At 35.1% G+C, this 17,894-nt stretch overlaps 1 protein-coding gene across 1 annotated transcript in view; it reads left to right on the forward strand.

Annotated features, from left to right (window-relative positions):
* AUH (AU RNA binding methylglutaconyl-CoA hydratase) overlaps positions 1 to 17,639 on the forward strand; it is a 118,294-nt gene extending 100,655 nt beyond the window's left edge. The window contains exons 8-11 of the mRNA XM_048932527.1: positions 10,394 to 10,581; positions 11,722 to 11,772; positions 13,335 to 13,382; positions 14,214 to 17,639. Of these exons, the coding sequence (XP_048788484.1) occupies positions 10,394 to 10,581; positions 11,722 to 11,772; positions 13,335 to 13,382; positions 14,214 to 14,291 (365 nt within the window). The 3' untranslated portion in view covers positions 14,292 to 17,639. The remainder of the gene's footprint in view (positions 1 to 10,393; positions 10,582 to 11,721; positions 11,773 to 13,334; positions 13,383 to 14,213) is intronic.
* The last annotated feature ends 255 nt before the right edge of the window (positions 17,640 to 17,894 follow it).

Here is a 17,894-nt window from a genome sequence, read left to right on the forward strand (position 1 = left end):
CTCATAATAAGTCTCTTGAGCTTGGCTTTCTTGATGATGCTAAGAAAATAGAAACATATTTATTGACCTGCCAGAATCTAGATAATCACATCAATTTTTTCCAGATGTTTTTAGAGAAGGGTCAGGTAGAGGAAGCCCTCATTTGGCTTCTGTCTTGGAAAAGAGGTGATCTTTCCGCAAAAAGAGGTAACTGAACCTTTGCAAAGGCTCATTGAAAATTCTAATTCCAATTACAGCCGTCTGTTGTAGCTCCCTGCCATTTAAGGATGGACTGCCCAGGGAGGTGGTGGAATCACCGACCCTGGGGGTGTTCAAGGAAAGACTGGATGTTGTGTTGAGGGACATGGTTTAGTAGGAGCTATTGGTAATAGGTGAACGGTTGGACTGGGTGATCTTTTAGGTCTTTTCCAACCTTGGTGATTCTATGATTCTATGATTCTATGATTCTATGATTCTAAGCTTATTCCACATATTCTGTTTCTCAGGATTTTTAGCATAAGAGTTCTGCAAGGTGGTTTCTCTCTTCTTTGAGGGGAAAGTAGTTGTCTCTTTCCCATGTGGCATGCATGCATGAGACCACCATTGCTCTCTTATTTAGGGGAAAGATTAAAAAAATGATCTAAAGCAACATTGTGAGGAATCATGGCAGTGTTCAGTGTAATAAGTAGAGGGAGGTTGTCTGTGAGATGTGAAGTTACCAGCCTGAAGTCACAGGTGTGCACCTAGACCTCTGTCCTGATATTAACAAGTGAGGAGGGGATCTGAATATTAGTAGGGCTATAAATTATTGGTGCAAAATAATTAAAAATACTGCTGATTGAAGGAACTCCATATCTACAGTGCAAGAAACATATAATAATAAAAATTCTTGACTTTTTTTTTTTTTTTGTCAGTGCAAATAACAGAGGCATTTGTTTTCTGTGAAGTTTCATGATCATGAAGTAGTACATAGCTTGAGTATGAGTAGCAGACTGGAGAAGAATGGTACTTTTTTTTTAGCAAGACATTTTTGAGTGCAGGAAGGGCTATCAGAATAATTGAAGTTTCAGGTCAGTAAGTGTACTGAATTATCAGTCAAAGTCAAGTAATATAAACAAAATGTTTTGTTTCAGATTAGGTATTTTGTTTCACTGGAAATGATGTTTTCAACTTCTAAAGTAACAAGCAAAAGCAATCAAGGAAATTGATACATGACCAAACAACCAGGCAAGAGGGACTGAGAGAGTAATATTGCAATATGACTTACCTCAAATTATATTTGGTTTTGTAGAAAGTATAAGGGGTATGATGTTCCATTGTCTGTTTCCACAGAACACCTGCTTTTCTGTGTGACCTTAAATTACACACGCATGGGAGGATACAGCCCTGCTTGATTAGAGTTGACAATGAAGATACGATAAGGGCTTTCGGTTTCTGAGCTCTGTTTTGCTGGTCTCTTGCAAGAAGAAATGCTACAATGAGGGCAGCTTGGAAAGGAGTCTGTTGAGGTGAAACACATCTGGCTTGAAAAGGAAGGGGAGATGGGGATGGTTTTTAAAAATTCTGCTTTTTGTGAGGAAAAAAAAAAAGACCAAGGCAAATAAGATGGGGCAGTTTTATGCTTGTTCATGAAATTCCAGTTCTTGCAGGCAAATTGAATCTACAAGGGATTTTTATTTTATTTAGCATATCTTTTCTTTTTCTAAAGGTTCCATGATTCTGTATGGATTTCAAGGGTGAAGTGTCTTTATTTAAAGAAATTCCCGTTTTAACTTCTTTGCTTATTTGCCATATGCTCTTTGAAGGTCTCTTTGAAGAGCTTTTGAAGTCTCTTTTGAAGTATCCAGGCTCCAGTAAAATGTGACTAAATTGCTACGGATTTAGGGGAGCTTTACCATTGAGCAGGTGGATTGTTGCCCAAGCAGGGTCAGAGGATCTCAAAGTGCCTTGTGTGATGCCAGACTTGGAGCAGCAGCCAGGCTATAGCTGCTTCTGAAGGCAGAAAGCATTCAGCACCAAGATCTGCTCAGGACAGAATGGTCCTGCCTGATGAGACCTGCTAGTGAGAAGCAAGTGGTGTTATCTATCTTGTTGTTCCTTAGGCCTTGAGGTAAACTATTCTAATGTAAACTTAAGCTAATCAAAGATACATTTTTTTTTACAAGTGCTGTGTTCCCAGCTGCTATCCTAGGTCATTGTAGCAATATAAATTCATTTCTTCATTATTTGTAGTACATATAGCTGCAACTGTCTCTCATCCTGTAATTTGCAAGTAGGATCTAAGAAAAACAAAATTAATATCTAATTTCTTTGATCCTTAAAACTGCAAAGGTCCGTGATTAGGTAGCAGAAGAATCTAATTAGCATTAGCTTCTTCATGTATAGGAGAAGAATTACAGTTGCGTGCTGTCCTCTTGCATTGCATACTATGAGTAGTGACTTCTTTTCTGCATTGCTCTGTCACAGCAGCACGTGAGAAGAATGACAGCAGGTGACCATGACCTTTCTTAATGCAATCCCTTTCATTAGTACTGTAACGGTCTGATGGCTACAGCCTAAGAATAATTGCTGATTTGAGCTCTGTCTTTGTTAATTCCCTGTCTGTTGCTGTTCTGGTTGGTTGTTGTTGTTGTTGTTGGTTTGTTTTCTGTTTTTTTTGTTTTTTTGTGGTGGTGGTGGTCTTTGTGTGTTTTTGTTGGTGGTGGTGGTTTTGGTTTTTTTTTTTTTTTTTTTTTTTAGGAATTACAGCTTTATTAGAATTCGATGTAACAGAGTTTTCTATAGCAAAAACACATAAATAATCCCAAACAGCACAATGTTAAAATACACAATTTTCTGATTGCTCTTGCTGGGGTAGAATTTGTAGTCAAAATTTTTAAAAGTTATTCTTAAAATGTTAAGAATGTGAATTAAATAAAATGGTAATTATCTGCAAGAGAACAAGAGTCACCTTCAAATGTACATCAGAAAAAAATAGTCTTTTGTTGTCTAAAGCTAGACATACAGATATCTAACTGCCTGAAATTAGTACAAAGAATATCCTGTAACGTACACTGAATACATGTTTACATTTTATTTACATTTGTGGTGGATTTATTTTAACTGTTAATTTCTAATAGATGTTATTATGTGATTGTTCTTACAGGTAGGGTTATACAATGATTAGGATTGGAGGGGGGCTTAAACGCCATCCACTTCCATCTCTCATGCTGTTGGCAGGGACACTTTGCACTAGACAGGCTGCTCAGGGCCCCATCCAAACTGTCCTTAAACACCTCCAGTGATGGGGCATCTGCAGCTTCTCTGAGCAGCCTGTTCTAGTATGTAAACACTGTCACAGTAAAGAATTTAGTCTTTTTACGTAACTTAAATTATTCTCTTTTAGTTTAAACTGTTAGCCTTTCTCATACACACTGCTAAAGTCTCTCCCCGTGTTTCTTGTTGGCCCCCATTAAGTACTGAAAGGTGTCTATGAATTCTCCCCGTAGCTTTCTTTTCGTTGCACTAAACAACCCCAAGTCTCAGCCAGAGAGCCCTCTGAAGCAAGGGAGGTATTTGAGTTCCCCCTTGCTCTGCCTGAGGACTTCAGTTTGGGATATGCACCATCTCACAATGGCAGAATGGGTGGCAATCCAATCCTTCTCCTTGCCTGATTCAGCCCAGGATATAGTTGTGCTTCCAGGCTACAAGTAATTACTGCTCGCTTATATCCAGCTTTCTATCCATCAGGATCCCAAAGTCCTTCTCTGCAGAGCTGCTGCTGTCTATTCACCTCCCAGTCTGTATTCATGTTTGGGATTGCCTCAGTGGAGCTGCAGGACTTGCACTTGGCCTTGTTGATCTTCCTGAGTTTTGCATGCACTCCTCTCTCAAGCCTATTAAAGTCCAACTGAATATTATCTCCTTCCTTTGCAGTACCAGCTGCACCGCTCAGCTTGGTATCATCTGCAAACTGTATAAATCTGCAAACTGTGTCACCACCGAAGATATTAAATAGTTCCAGTCCTTGTACAGACACCCCTGAGGTACATCACTCATTCTCGATCTCTGCCTGAACATAGAGCCAGTGGCAGCAACTCTTTGGCCAATTCTATATCCATGGAGTGGTCCATCCACCAAAACTACATCTCTCCTGTTTAGAGGCAAGAATGTTGTGTGGGACTGTATCAAGTACTTTGCACAAGTCCAGATAGATACCAGGAGTTGCACTTCCTTAGCCACTCTGTGTCCTACAATTTCAGTAGCTCTGCTGCTTTCCCTGGACTCCTATTCAAAATTGACCACTGATTATTTTTTCCTTAGAGCTGCTGAAGCCAAAGATTTTCAAAGACTACTAATTTCAAACCTAAATTCTTAAATAAAGCTTTAAATAAAAGACGTTGCTTTGGAATTGTTGTAAGTAGACTTAATAGTAGTCAGGATGGGAGAAGGGATTCGAGTTTGGAATGGAATTAAGGGTAGCAGTTTAGTGTTGTAATGGGTTTCTTTGCTACTTGGATAGACAAAGTGGTAGACTTCTGTATAGAGAGCACTGAAGCGAAGAGAATATTAAAGTTACTTGCTTATAAACAATAAATACTTTAGATTTAGTAATCTGGTTCTGCTTTGCTTATTGTTTATTTATTTGACTTCTGGTTACTAACAGCTAAATTATCTCAATTTGGGACTGCAAGCTCATTCTGAGTGTAAATGAAAATAGGATAACACTGTTAATCCACTTTTCTGTATTTCTTACTTGGCCTGTCTCTGTATTTTTATTTTTGTTTGTTTGTTTGTTTGTCTGTCCTTAATGAAAATTGAGGTGCTGTAATCAATCCAGAACTTTAAGAATAAGAACTAGAAAATCATTTATTTCAAATACAGGTTTTAAAAAAGTTTTTGCCTGGCATTACTCATAAAGTCCACATGATTTCTTAAGTATGGTCGTTCAGAACAGCGTTGCTCTGAACCTCCTACCTGTTCCAGCTCAGTAATGACTTCATAAATGTGTGGGTGTAATTTTGAAACTGGAAAATGCCTTCTCCTGGGCCATTAATTTCTATCTACAGCAAGATGAGTTATGTTGTAAAGTGTATGTACTTTTTAATTTTACTTAAGTTCATTTTCTGTTACTGCATCCTAAAGGACAGTAAGAGCAAGTTCCTATCTGGAGCAGTAGAAACGCATTTGGCCTTACTGAATAATTAGTGTGAGCTCATTTTTGTTGCATTTGCTTATGTCTATGTAAAATTTAATAAGTTGACTAATAGCCCTATGTATTTCTCTCTCTTTTTTTTTTTTTCTTAAATAATTCAAGGAAAAAATGATAATGTTAATTGTCAGCAAATGCATTGCTAAAGCTGTGAGACATGGGAATTCATGTGGAATAACACAAACCTGTGCTTTCCAATTGATGTTTGTTCTGACCGTAGAGTCTATGCAGTGCAAAAGGTCTGGAGGTGGAGCAGAATGTACAGCAATTGTGATGGAAATATGTAGAATGTGCCTCACACCAGATCTTGAATCCGTTTTGGAGTGCCTTTTAAAATTGAGTTCCAGATTAATTTCATATATTCAAGTATCTGCTGGGAAACCATTTTTTTTTTAAATCTTTCTTAATTATCAAGAGAATTACTTACTTTGAAAATAAATCATATTTTCTAAATTACATAATAATTTCATCTTTCTGTACAAAGGCTGTGATTATTTAACTGCTAGTGAATTCTGAGAATATATTTATACTTTCTTTTACAAATCCTGAGCCTTCCCACATCTTCAAGCCAAGTACTACATTCTACTGACTCAAGCTGCCACTTTCTAGCCACTCAGACATGAAGTTTTGATATAATCCAGGCATTTTTTAATAGGTTTTTAAGTAAGCCAATCTACAGATGCAGATGAATAAAACAGATTGTGAAAATAAGAAGTAATTTTCAGGTTAGGTTGGAATTTTTGGAGCTGAGGTTTGCAGCTGCCAGGCTGCTGTAGGTAGCTGGAATTCCATCGCCTTCAATCTTAGGTGAAGCTGTGATTGAGATTGCTGCAGAGATTTCTTTTGCTTGACTGGTGAGATAAAATCCCACTAGCCCTTATGGCAGCTTCCCACTAAATCCTTTCTGGTTACTGCTTCTGTTCTCAGTCATCACAGACCTGAAGCAACTTCTGAGTCAGACTTCAGCCACTGTCTTGGGCTTGCTCAGCAGTGTATTTCTTCCAGGTCTCTGCCCATTTTCCAAACTACTGATAAGGCCAGAAATGAGAGAGGCCTTGCCTAATTGCCTACTCTGTCAGCTTGCTGCTTTTCTTGTCTTATGAGATAGCATTTTGTTTCCTTTTTTCTTCATGTGGTTTTCACCTTGTCCTTTGCATCTTTGATGATGTCCTTACCAGCCTAAGCTGATTTCAGTAGTTAGTTACTTACTTCATGCCTATTATGGGCTCTTTATGTTTTCTTTTTTTGAAGGGATTTGGGATGTCTGATCCCATTATAATTTATTCTTAGGTTTAAGTTAGCTGTAACTCTTACATCCTTGCAGGATCCAAGGCCTGATCTGGTAAATAATCTGTTAAAAAATCATTGTTAAATATTGTCTTTATGGCTTTTAGAACGTTTGATATTTTTCAAAATTGCTTTATTTAGCAATGGACTGCAGGTATTTTAGAAGTGTAAAATATTTGTTGCATGTAAATTTGGCGTAGTATTTTCATGACTGAAAAATCTTACATTAAAATACACACTCTTATGAAATAATGGTTAGATACTAATAACAGTAGGCTTTTGCATTCCATTCTTTGATGGTTTTCAATGGAAAAGTAGAAAAGCCTATGCTTCACAGTCTTGTCTGTAAGAATCACAAGTATACCCATAAGATATATTTGACTGACTAAGACAATCAGAAAGTTTGTGGCTGGTGTACTTTAATTTCACCATTGTTTATCAGTAAAACAAAGGTGCAGGAATCTTTAAAAAGACAAAACTGGATGGAAGTGAGTTAACTCAATCCAATGAAAGTCAAGCAAAGCTTATGCTGTGAAGAATGCAATAGAAAGAATAATTTTTACTTGACTTAATAAAAGTTATTATTAAGTTTAAATTTAAGTTTGGATTTTTTTTTTTTTTTTTATTGTCAAAATAGGATTTCATCCAATATGTTTTGACAGAGCCTTGAGCTATGAGAAACTACTGGCTGTAGATATTTTCTGCCAGAAAGATGAATCTATTTCCAGTAAGCTAGTTGCTTCATCTTGTTGGATACATGCTTGGGAATTTATTACGTAATTCCCTTAATCCAAACCAGTTGTGTACATATTTTGTAATTGATGAATTGCTAACAGTAAATAAATTCTCATAGAGAATCAATTGTTAAGAAAAAAAAACCATTTAACAGTATTCATACCAATACACAACAGTGTTGTATTTACTGTGTCTTTCCACACAGACTACTGTCATCTAAGACTGGCATTTACAGCTATCACAACATTAAATATAAACTGTCTCAGATAAGAAAGCATTTGCATTCTAACTGTATGTCAAATACTTTTATCAGCACACTGAGCAATACTAGATCACTGGTCCTTGAAATGAGATGTCCTTAAATTTGAGAAGAAGAAGCAAGTATTCATCAGTCAGATTTTCCTCTACATTTAGATGAAATGTCTTGGTTAAGTAATATCTTTGAAGACTGGGTGTTTCTCCATTTCACTCTGATTGTGGTTGGCAAGTATAATTTGTTTTAGTGTGTTACCATAGCACAGTGTCTATCTGCAATGTCCTTTCTGTATTTTCTTCATAAATGGATGTAACTTAAGTGTACTTTGGTGTGTTCTTTGAATTTGATTAATTATCTAATTGCTTTTATGTATGCGTATATCTTATTCCTACCAGTGAGTACATATGATTCATGCAGTGAAGTGTTGTATTCTACTCTTTGAATGTAAATCAACACGCTCCTCTGCTTAACGGCTTTGCAGTGTGGGAGACAGCCAAATGACATAGACTAGAGTCTGCTTTTTTTTGTTCTTTAATCATTTTTATGTAAGACACTGGCAAGAATACTTTTTTTTTCTCCGTTTATAAACAGTATTTCATGCTTAAACATATCCATTTCTTTGTCAAAGTTATGAAATGCTGTTACACAATTAATTTTTTTTTTTTTTTGAAGATTTCCTGGTAGAAGTAGTAATAGAAGAGATAAAACACTGAAGGAAGGGAAGATAGTTAAGCAGAAAAAAATATCAGGCATAACCAACAAAGAAGAAACAGATGTCATGGAATCAGTAGATTCTTATGGTTTCAGGTCTTAAGAATTGCACAGATTATTTTCTTTAATCAAAAATCAAGCCTGATGCTCATCTGGATTCTATTGCTCGGGTGAAAGCAATAGTTTATGAGTAAACTATTCCTAAAGAGAGTCAGAGTAGACATCTGCAATGTTCTGATGTACATGTAAATATGTTCAAGAATAGATACTAATTGGGATATGAAAGCTTCTTTTGGTGAGAAATGAAAAGACTTGTTCAATATTTAAAAAAGAAAAAAACAAGAAAAGTCAGTAAATGTTCCTTTGCAGTAGTGGCAGTGCAGTTTAGTATCCTAAAGCAGTAAACTTCTTGAAAACACAGCTCATATTTTTGTGGCCTTTAGTTAGGATTTAAATTTTATAGCTGGAGTTTAAGTAATTTTCTGTCAATCTTACCAGTGAGGCAGCCAAGACTAGTAGGAAAGCATACTGTTTAGGGTCTGTAGTATTTTAAAAGGGGTTTTGTTCGGATGTTCTCCCCCCTCAGTCTCCACCCGCAGCCTCTACCCCCCATAAAAATGTTCTAGAATAATGGCTTTCTTTAAATTCTGTGTTTCAACTGATGGGTGCTGTTAGCAAAATTCTTCTGCTAGCACTGTCACCCACTTAGCTGAACTAACAGAACATACAAGTAGGAGTTTATCTTTCTATTGCCTGTCATCTTTGACTATGATGATGGTCTTACTACAGTCATCCTGGATTGTTAGGACTGTACAGAATATCACATTGCTTGTTTTTACTAATGTGGATATTCCACGGATTTTTATTGTAGTTATTGTGAGTATAGTCATTTTTTTTAGTTATATCAGTTTCACCCCAGAAAAACATATATCAGGTTTTTGTTTTATATCATGGTTTTCTAATATTCTAGGAAGGCATAAGGTGTAAATTGTGCCTGCTCCCTGCATTTTTCTATGATGTAATGTGTTCAAAGGGAAGTATGCTTTTATGGAAGGAAATACGGTTGTGCTGAATCTTGTGATTCATAAGAAGTAATAATTGAAAGCTGGATCATGGAATCACAGAAAGGTTTTGTTGTTTTCATTTGGTATATTTGTGTCAGGAAAGATAATTGAATGACTACAGAACTATACTACAGGCTTAGTCTACCATTATCTATTGGAAGTCACTCTGCTTTACATTAATTGAATATAAATTTGTCCAGTGTTATACCAGCTGTCCTTGAAAATTTTTGTAAATATTCCTCTTGTATTTTAAATATATTAGCATACTGCTGGAGAAATAGCTATTTGGAAAGAATTGCTAAGTTATGGACAGTCTGTCTTAGTGGAATATTCTTTTCAGATATTCTGTTCAGAATTTCTTGAATGGGTTCAAAATACATTGTTCCAGATGAAGGCCATTTTTGTTCATAATTCATACAAATAACTGCTTTTGGTATTTCAATTCTGACGATGGTTATGCTCACACTATCACAGTTTGTTAATTCTAGATAATTTTTAGTATAAGTAAGCAATCTACACATGTCTGATTAATACGGTTACTGAAGAAGATGTCCTTCTCTACCGATCTATATCCATCATTATTCTTCCATATTTTTTATGATAAGACTTTAGATTTCAACACTACTGCAGAAAAAAAGATGAGAATGTGTCATTTTAAATACCTTGTCTTTAGTTTATGTAAGAAATGTTTACTGTCCTCAATACATGGAAATTTTAGTGCTGGCTACTGTTTCCTGGAGTACATGTTCTTCTTGAGTATTGTTCTTCAGAAGTGTTCATATTGTGATTATTAATACCTCGTAAATATACAGATTTTTAAAATAAGTCAACTTTTTGGTTATAGTTGCGAACCTGTTTTCCTTTAGGATTTGGCTGAATATGAGGTGAAGTAGCCTGTCTGTAATCAAGCAAATTCTATTCAGCTCTTTACATCTGTTTACATGTTTTCTGAGAAACAGAGCAATTTATTTCATTTTAAACATAGTTTTAGAACTGAAAAAGGCAATTGAGAATGTCTTTGTATGTTAGTACAATTTCTTTATGCTTCGTGTAAATGCTTATGGAATTAGAAGTGAAGATATTTGGAATGAACAAGTATCACCTCTGTTTCTATGATAGATGAATTAGTGAAACTAACATTTGTATTTTTTTCTTTTTTTCAAACATTAGGGGGAACACAGAGATTACCTCGTACAATTGGAGTATCTTTGGCTAAAGAGCTAATCTTCTCTGCACGCATCGTGGATGGTGAGGAAGCAAAGTCAATAGGATTGATTAGCCATGTGGTAGAACAGAATGAAGCAGGGGATGCTGCATACAGACGAGCACTAGCTCTGGCAAGAGAATTTTTACCTCAGGTACAACAAATTATTTTGTTCTTAATTGTTAATAAATATTAGCACTAGAAAAAAGAATCTTCTGTATTCAGAAAAACTGTCATGAAGTTACGTATTAAGAAGCCACTCTATTTATATAGAGAGCAATGAAAAATTATCTTTTTCATTTATTGAAAGGTATGGTTACTTGGTAAGAATTTCAGTGAAGCAAATAAACTTTGTTAATACTTGTGTTGTAGTGTGTGTTTGCATTGTATATTTCGCTTTTAATGCTTTGAACATTAAAATAGCGTGGTATTTTTACTATAAAGCAGTTATTCAATATTCCATTACTGTTGAGCACTTCAGAAGAGACACAGAAGTGTCGTTATGAAAGTGAGTGTATCTCAGTGTAGATTTTGTTTTGAAAACCTTGAGTGCAATTTCAGTATTAAAGCAAAACTCATTTGGTACTGGAAAGTGATCTATTTGCTTTCTGTCCTTTGTGTATATATTTGATTAAAGTATTATGCTTTTATATAATTGATTCTTCACACCATCTTATCTCTGTCTTTTACTAAAAGAGTTAAAATGGATTTTGCTGAATTTCTGGGCTTTAGAACTTAAAACTTTTGGTAAGAAGTTTAATCGTGACCTTTACAGGGGTCTTTGTGTTAGCCGATTGCTACCTGTTCCATTATGCTATGGAGTGCAGGTTATTGTTCGCAGTGGGAGCTCTTGATAAACTTGCTTTCCTAGTGAGGCACCCAAGGTAGCAAAATTCATGGGAGATAGCATTAAAGAAAATTAGTAAAGCTCTCTATCAGATCAAAAGTTTAACAGTAAAATTTTTCAATTCTATAATGATGTGCTCCTATAGTTGCCATTCTGAGCCTGGTTTTGATGGGAATCAAGCAATCTTGACAAAAGAGCATGTAAGCCCCAAACGCTAAGTCACCATTTCTGAAAACAATATGCATCTTTGATATTTTCTCAATATTGAAAGAAGAAAAGTTTGGAAGAAAGTAGCTACTTTAGTCGTATATTTTAGGATATTTTACCTGTTTAATAAATTTCTAAAGTCTAGAAGGTACCAGCACAGGAACATTAATGTGCAGGTTGTTTACTGCACAATCTTTTAGAATTTGATAGTGTTTAAATAATCCTTGTCTTTCATTTTAGGGACCAGTAGCAATGAGAGTTGCAAAGCTGGCCATTGATCAGGGAATGGAGGTAAGGACTTGTACTTCCCATAAGTACAATCAGAAGTCAGATAGGCAAGTTTACTGTGGTGATATTTTTTTTCCTAGAAGTGTGTTTAGTTTCTCAGTTAATAGCCTTTCAAAATCCATTTGGTCACAACTTTTTTTGAAGATTAAACATAATACTTTCATGTCTGTATTTATTGATTCTTAACTCTTGAGAATAGAATGAATGTTGATTTCAACAACAAGGCATAGTGATCCCACATCTGCCTAGGTGTAATGCACTTTGCCAACTATTAATTCCAGAAGGTAAACATAGACTATTATGAACAAGTTATATTACAAATATAAATCTGCAGGAAAAAATCAATTCTGTCAAGGCTCTCAGTTTAGTGTTTATTACATAACAAAGACCAAGAGATACCTTTTTGTATTTTTGTATTACTTTCATAGAAACTACTTGTATAATTATATCTGAAGACCTATTTCATATTTCACTCTAATTGCCACCCCTTCTTAAATGGTAGTGAACCAAGTTCTGAAGTTCCTTAAATACCTGGCCTGAACACATCCAAACGTATATTTTACTTTAGGCTTGTGAATTATCTTGCTGAGCTCAGCAGGACTATTCTTGCTTAAAATTAAGCACATGAATAAGGTCTGCACCAGAACACCATGTAATTCAGTGTGGGAAAGTTGAATCACATGCAGAATCTAAATCCAGGAGTACGAATTAAGAACATTTTTCTTTTCAAAGTTGCAGAAACAAATTCAAGAACTCTCTATTATCATGTAGTTCAGCCTTGAGACTGAAGACAAAATCTACTATATCAAAAGTGATGAAGCCAAACGTTCCTACCATTGCTAATAAAGGCAGAGATTTCATGGCTTCTCTAGGTAGTCTTTTTAGCTTATCTTAACTTGACAATCTACTTGTGTTGCATAGCTGCCACAGTCCTTTCCCTGGCCATTTGGAGAATTGATAATTTCTGCAGCAGCTGACATTTTAGAAAGGCAGAGAAGTACTGAGGAAAAAGTAATTTCAGTCATTCCTGAATGGCCATTTCAGCTGTTTAGACCAGCCCACAAAGAAAATTGTTTTCAAAAGTAGGTGATGGTGCAGGATTGCCACTGGCTTCATTTACTTTTTAAAATCCATTTAAAATTGAATTCATGTTAAATTTTTAGCATGGCACCGTTTTCTTGTAAGAATTTTTGAAGATGCTTTCTTCAGAGTGATTTTGGAGCAATCTTGCAGTAAATCGTTTTTCCCTTGTAGCAGTTGAAATGATTAATAAGTGCATGTGTGTAATAACTTTTAGTTCTGATCATTTGTAAATGAAGAGCGTACATTGTTTTGACAGTGTGTTGCATACAGTTTTATCACCATATACAGGAACTGTTCCAGAAATGCAAGGCACTGTCACCACTTGGCAATGAGATATTTCTATGTTAAGTAGTGTAGAAGAACTTCATAGACATGTTCTATAGTTTGGCATATAGAAACATGGTATATGTTAGCTGATAAGAAATAATGCAATTGAAATGTACAAAAATATGCTTTAAAGAATGTTGAATTCTTTTCCTCAGGTTGACTTAGTAACAGGCCTAGCAATTGAAGAAGCTTGTTATGCTCAGGTATGTAACAATGATTACATGAAAAATGTAGAAAAGAGGTTTTTCTTGAGTACTCTGTGAAGACTTGTTGTTTCTTCTACAAATATTTTGTCACTGTATTTATGCCTTCCAGTTAATTTTTTTTTTTTATTATTATTTTTTTCAGTGAGGAATTTAAGAAAGGAGGTGTAGGACAGAAACTGTTTGGCTGAAGGAAATTAAGCACTGTCAGTCCCATACTATGCCAGCTAGGCATTGCTGTGCATCTATTCCAATCTGCCATTGATTTTTGGTTTAACATGTAACAGCATAGACGACACTTTACAAGCATGTGCGACTTCACAGCGTGTGTGCTTTCCAAAAGAAAATCAAGATAAGCATCTTTGCCAGCAAAACATGAGAATAGTATATTCTTATTTTGCATGTTCTTGAACTTCATGATAAATTTTTGATGACAGAAACAGAAGCATTAGCATTAGAGATGCACCTACTTAAAGTATGCAGTGATCTGATTACAAACCACCTCCATTTCCCCCAAAACCCACCAAAACAGCCACATAACGAAGAAACTGAAAGAAACCAGCACATGAAAACCCTGAAACAAAGTCTAGAGATTCTCACTGTTATCTGTTCAGAGAAAAGAGACTCCTTCTCCCAGACTGTTTCTTAGCCTTACTGTATGCCTTTGAAGTGAGTGCTACTTTCCTACATCCGACTATACATTGCAGTTTTCATTCTTCTGTTGTGCTATATTACAGGGAAGAACTGGTACAAAAATTTGTACAGAAACAGTTTTCTTGATTTATGTTTTTTTTTTATATCTGTAATGAAATGTTACTCTGCTCTTTGCAGACTATTCCAACAAAGGATAGAATTGAAGGTCTTCTTGCGTTTAAAGAGAAAAGATCTCCTCGCTACAAGGGAGAATAAAAGAAGCAGATGCCTTTAAAATGAAATGGGGTATATGTACAGTTATGAGGACCACTAAGATGCACTTTGCATCTATGCCTAGAATATTACAACCACCAAAGTTAAAGCAAATCATACTGATGTTCCAACATCTTTTGTGTGTCCATGCTGGGGCAGGATAGAAATGTGTGCCTACTTAAGCTCATTACAGTATCTGAAGGCCTTGTATAGGCAAGGTCACAGGTTCATACAGCATTTTAAATATTCCATATGAAACTTACCAGTCTGTAATTTAAAAAAGCTCTTTAAATTCTTTATATAGACAAAACCTAAATGTGATGTGAAGTTTATCATTTTATCAAATATCAAAGTGACTGCCAAAAAAACAAAAATAAAAAATTGTACCAAATATGCATTAAAATGATTCTGTATATCAGTAAAAATTATGTGTGAATATTCTACCTGAATATGTACATTATAAATAAAGTGAAGGGAAATGAAAAAGATTATTGTTTGATAAATGTCAAATTTGATTGTCTAACTTATATTATTCTTAGTAAAACAAAGTTAACTTTTATGAGAATAGCACATAATGGCATCCTTTTGGTGAAGTCATGGCCAGTATATTCATTTAATTGTATTACATGAAGATATCTTAGAGTCCTGCCTTACTAATGCATTATTATTCTTTAAATTGGCTTTGTCTTGCATTCTTCCAAAATATCATCTGATCGGTACTGTCTGCTGTTAAGGAACTTTATTTCACTTATCTTAGTTATTTTAAGTTTGTGGTGACTGTGTTAAGTACTTTTTGTGTGGGGATATGACTAATACGCTGCTAAAAAGACTAGAATTCTCTTCTATAAAGGACCCAGAATATCCTTTTCGAAGAGTCTAATAATGCATATTTATATACAACAGGGATGATAATGAAATGTTCTTTGTTCTGTGGCAGCCTCAGGGTTCTTTTCCTACTTTGAAAGAGAAATCCAGTAGGTTAAGAGGTGAGAAAACAGTGGTGATTCATACTGTGTATTTGTTCTGATTGTGCTATATACAATAAATACCTGAAAACAAACTCTTAAAAAGCATTTTTGTTAACTTGACTGGAAAATAAGCGTATCTTAGCAATCAGAGGCTGTCTTTTTATAGAAAACAAATTTCTTTGCAGTTAGTTACTGTTGACTCATGAAACTTGTGCATGGTCTGCTTTTTCTGCAGGATGAACTGTGGTCAGTGTCCATTCTGTGACGATAAAGCAGCTGTTCAACATGAAATGACAAGAACTCATTTAAATTCACATTTAGGCATATCATTACATGTAAATTGGTTTTAACTGGTAGAGCACACACTTTATTAACTGGTGAACTTGCTGAGTTGATCATTTCGTGCATGATAATTTGCAAATAAAGTACCGGTGCTTGTTTTTATAGTCATATAAAGCCTTGAGGGTCATTTTCTCCTGTTTTTGAAATGCTAACATGTCATTTTCATTTTTACTGAGCAGGAAATAATTACGTTAATGAGATTTTAAAAAATACTAAGTCTGTGCTGACTGATTTGTGTTTGTGTATAACTTTGATGTACTGTCAGGTTATTGAAACGTCTCTGGTTTCTTAACAAGGACTGATTAAGTACTTTCCATGAATGTTTTTTATAGCAAACTTAACTTCACATACTGTGGTGTAAGACAGTAGATTTGTGCCTTTAACTAATAGTTTTGATTTCAGAAAATAATTTTGCTGTCATAGTCTCTATTCCTTTTCTAAGGAGAAGATATTGTTGGATTGTGGCAACTTGAGTCTCTTCTTTGAAGTTAAGAATTTGAATGCTATTTGAAATTGAGTACCATTAGCATGGTACTTAAAGGTACTATGTAGTGATATTGCAATAGAGGAATTTTTGCAAAGAATGTGTTGAACACTTACTGTCTCTGTTCTTAGGTAACTAGCATTATGATGACTTTCAATTGCTCCTAGTAAATAGCAGTGTTAGATTTCTACTTCCATGAAAGGATGGTTTGCAACAGAAATGCTCTTATAAAGCCCCATTTTTCTCCACAATATCTCAATAGTAAATGGCCCCTGATCTCTTCTGATTTCCTGAAAGGTTATTTCATGGTCCCCAAGCATAAGCAGCTCCTTATCCTTGCTTTTGCTCAACTGAAGTGGATACTGAGTTGTTCTGTACTTCAATACTGAGTTCAGTATCAAAAGGTTATATTACAGGTAGATCAGTTACCTTGAGCCTCTCAGTGGTGTAAGTTCAAGTGCCAAACAGTCTGGATATTCTTGCAGAAGTTAGTGTGTGAATTTATATAACCCATATACCTCATTTTTGCCTCTAACCTATGAAATCATGAATATGGAAGTAACTCACGTCTCACTACTTTTACTACGTTTCTGGATGAAGTTTTAAGAATTGTCTGAATGACATCAGTCACTTCAGTGCCTTTGAGTATCTCACCTGCTATGAAGAAGCCTGGTCCTTTATTCTCAGATTGTGTAATGATACACTTAAGAGCACTTGGAGAATGTTGTTTTGTCTAACAATCTGTGGAATTTGTAGAACCATTTGTGCCGGGTTGTTGAAATTCTGTCAGTCTATGCACAATTACTCATAGTCCTAGTTCAGTGTTCATATCTGCTTTTTAGCAACTGCTTTTAACTACCTGCATTCAAAATAGTAAATGCTAGGATGTATCATTTGCAGCTGTTTCATATTTATGTCAGTCATTGTTCTGTGATGTATCTGTTGAATTCAGCAGAAACAAACTGGTCTCTTCTACAGAACAGAGACTAGCTTGAATTTGTCTTCGGAAGACATGGGAAGTAAATTAATGTGTTCAGTATTACTGGTACTTCATAGTACCAAAAAACAGCTCATAGATGGAAAATGAAAACAGTGATTGACGTATCTTAATTTATCACCAGTTTAGTTTTTGTTTCATTACTTCTCCATGTAAGCAAATACCTGGAAAGGTGTCTATTGAGATTAGTCAAGATTTATAATATTCAGGAAAAAAAAAAGTTGGTATTTTTTCTGGTGTAAACAGAACAAGATGTACTTCCATCTCTCATTTATGAAGTTTTACACACATCCAACCTAGTGACACTGCTGAAAAGTCATAGGACTCAATTGTCTAGTGAAATTTGTACATTTAATGCACTTACGGTGTGATGACAGTGCAGCTATTTTAAGATGTTCTTTTTCTGCACATTTCTAGAAAAACATCTATTTCCAAAAGTGAGAGAAGGAGAATAGTTGTGAACATACAAGCCAAAAGGAGAGATGTGTTCAGTTGAAGGTAATGAAATTCCTTTTGGGTATTTTGAGGGATTCCAAATACTACTTTTTCAATCATGTCTTTTTTTTTTTTTTTTTTCTGTTAGATTTCATTTTGTCAGAGTCTGTTGCTCAGGTAAGCGCACAGGAGGAATCCAGTGACTTATGTGGTGATTTTTTTTGTTTGCTCATTAAACACTGATGTTCTATAAGCAAAGTTAAAAGAGTATTAAAAATTATCCCAATAGATTTTTGAGAGATTTGATTGTAAATAACCATTTTATCACCGAATATTTGCGAAGGCAAAATTTTTATTATTCAATCTTGAAGTAGAATTGC

The sequence above is a fragment of the Lagopus muta genome, chromosome Z, assembly GCF_023343835.1.
Source record: "Lagopus muta isolate bLagMut1 chromosome Z, bLagMut1 primary, whole genome shotgun sequence".
NCBI lineage: Eukaryota > Metazoa > Chordata > Aves > Galliformes > Phasianidae > Lagopus > Lagopus muta.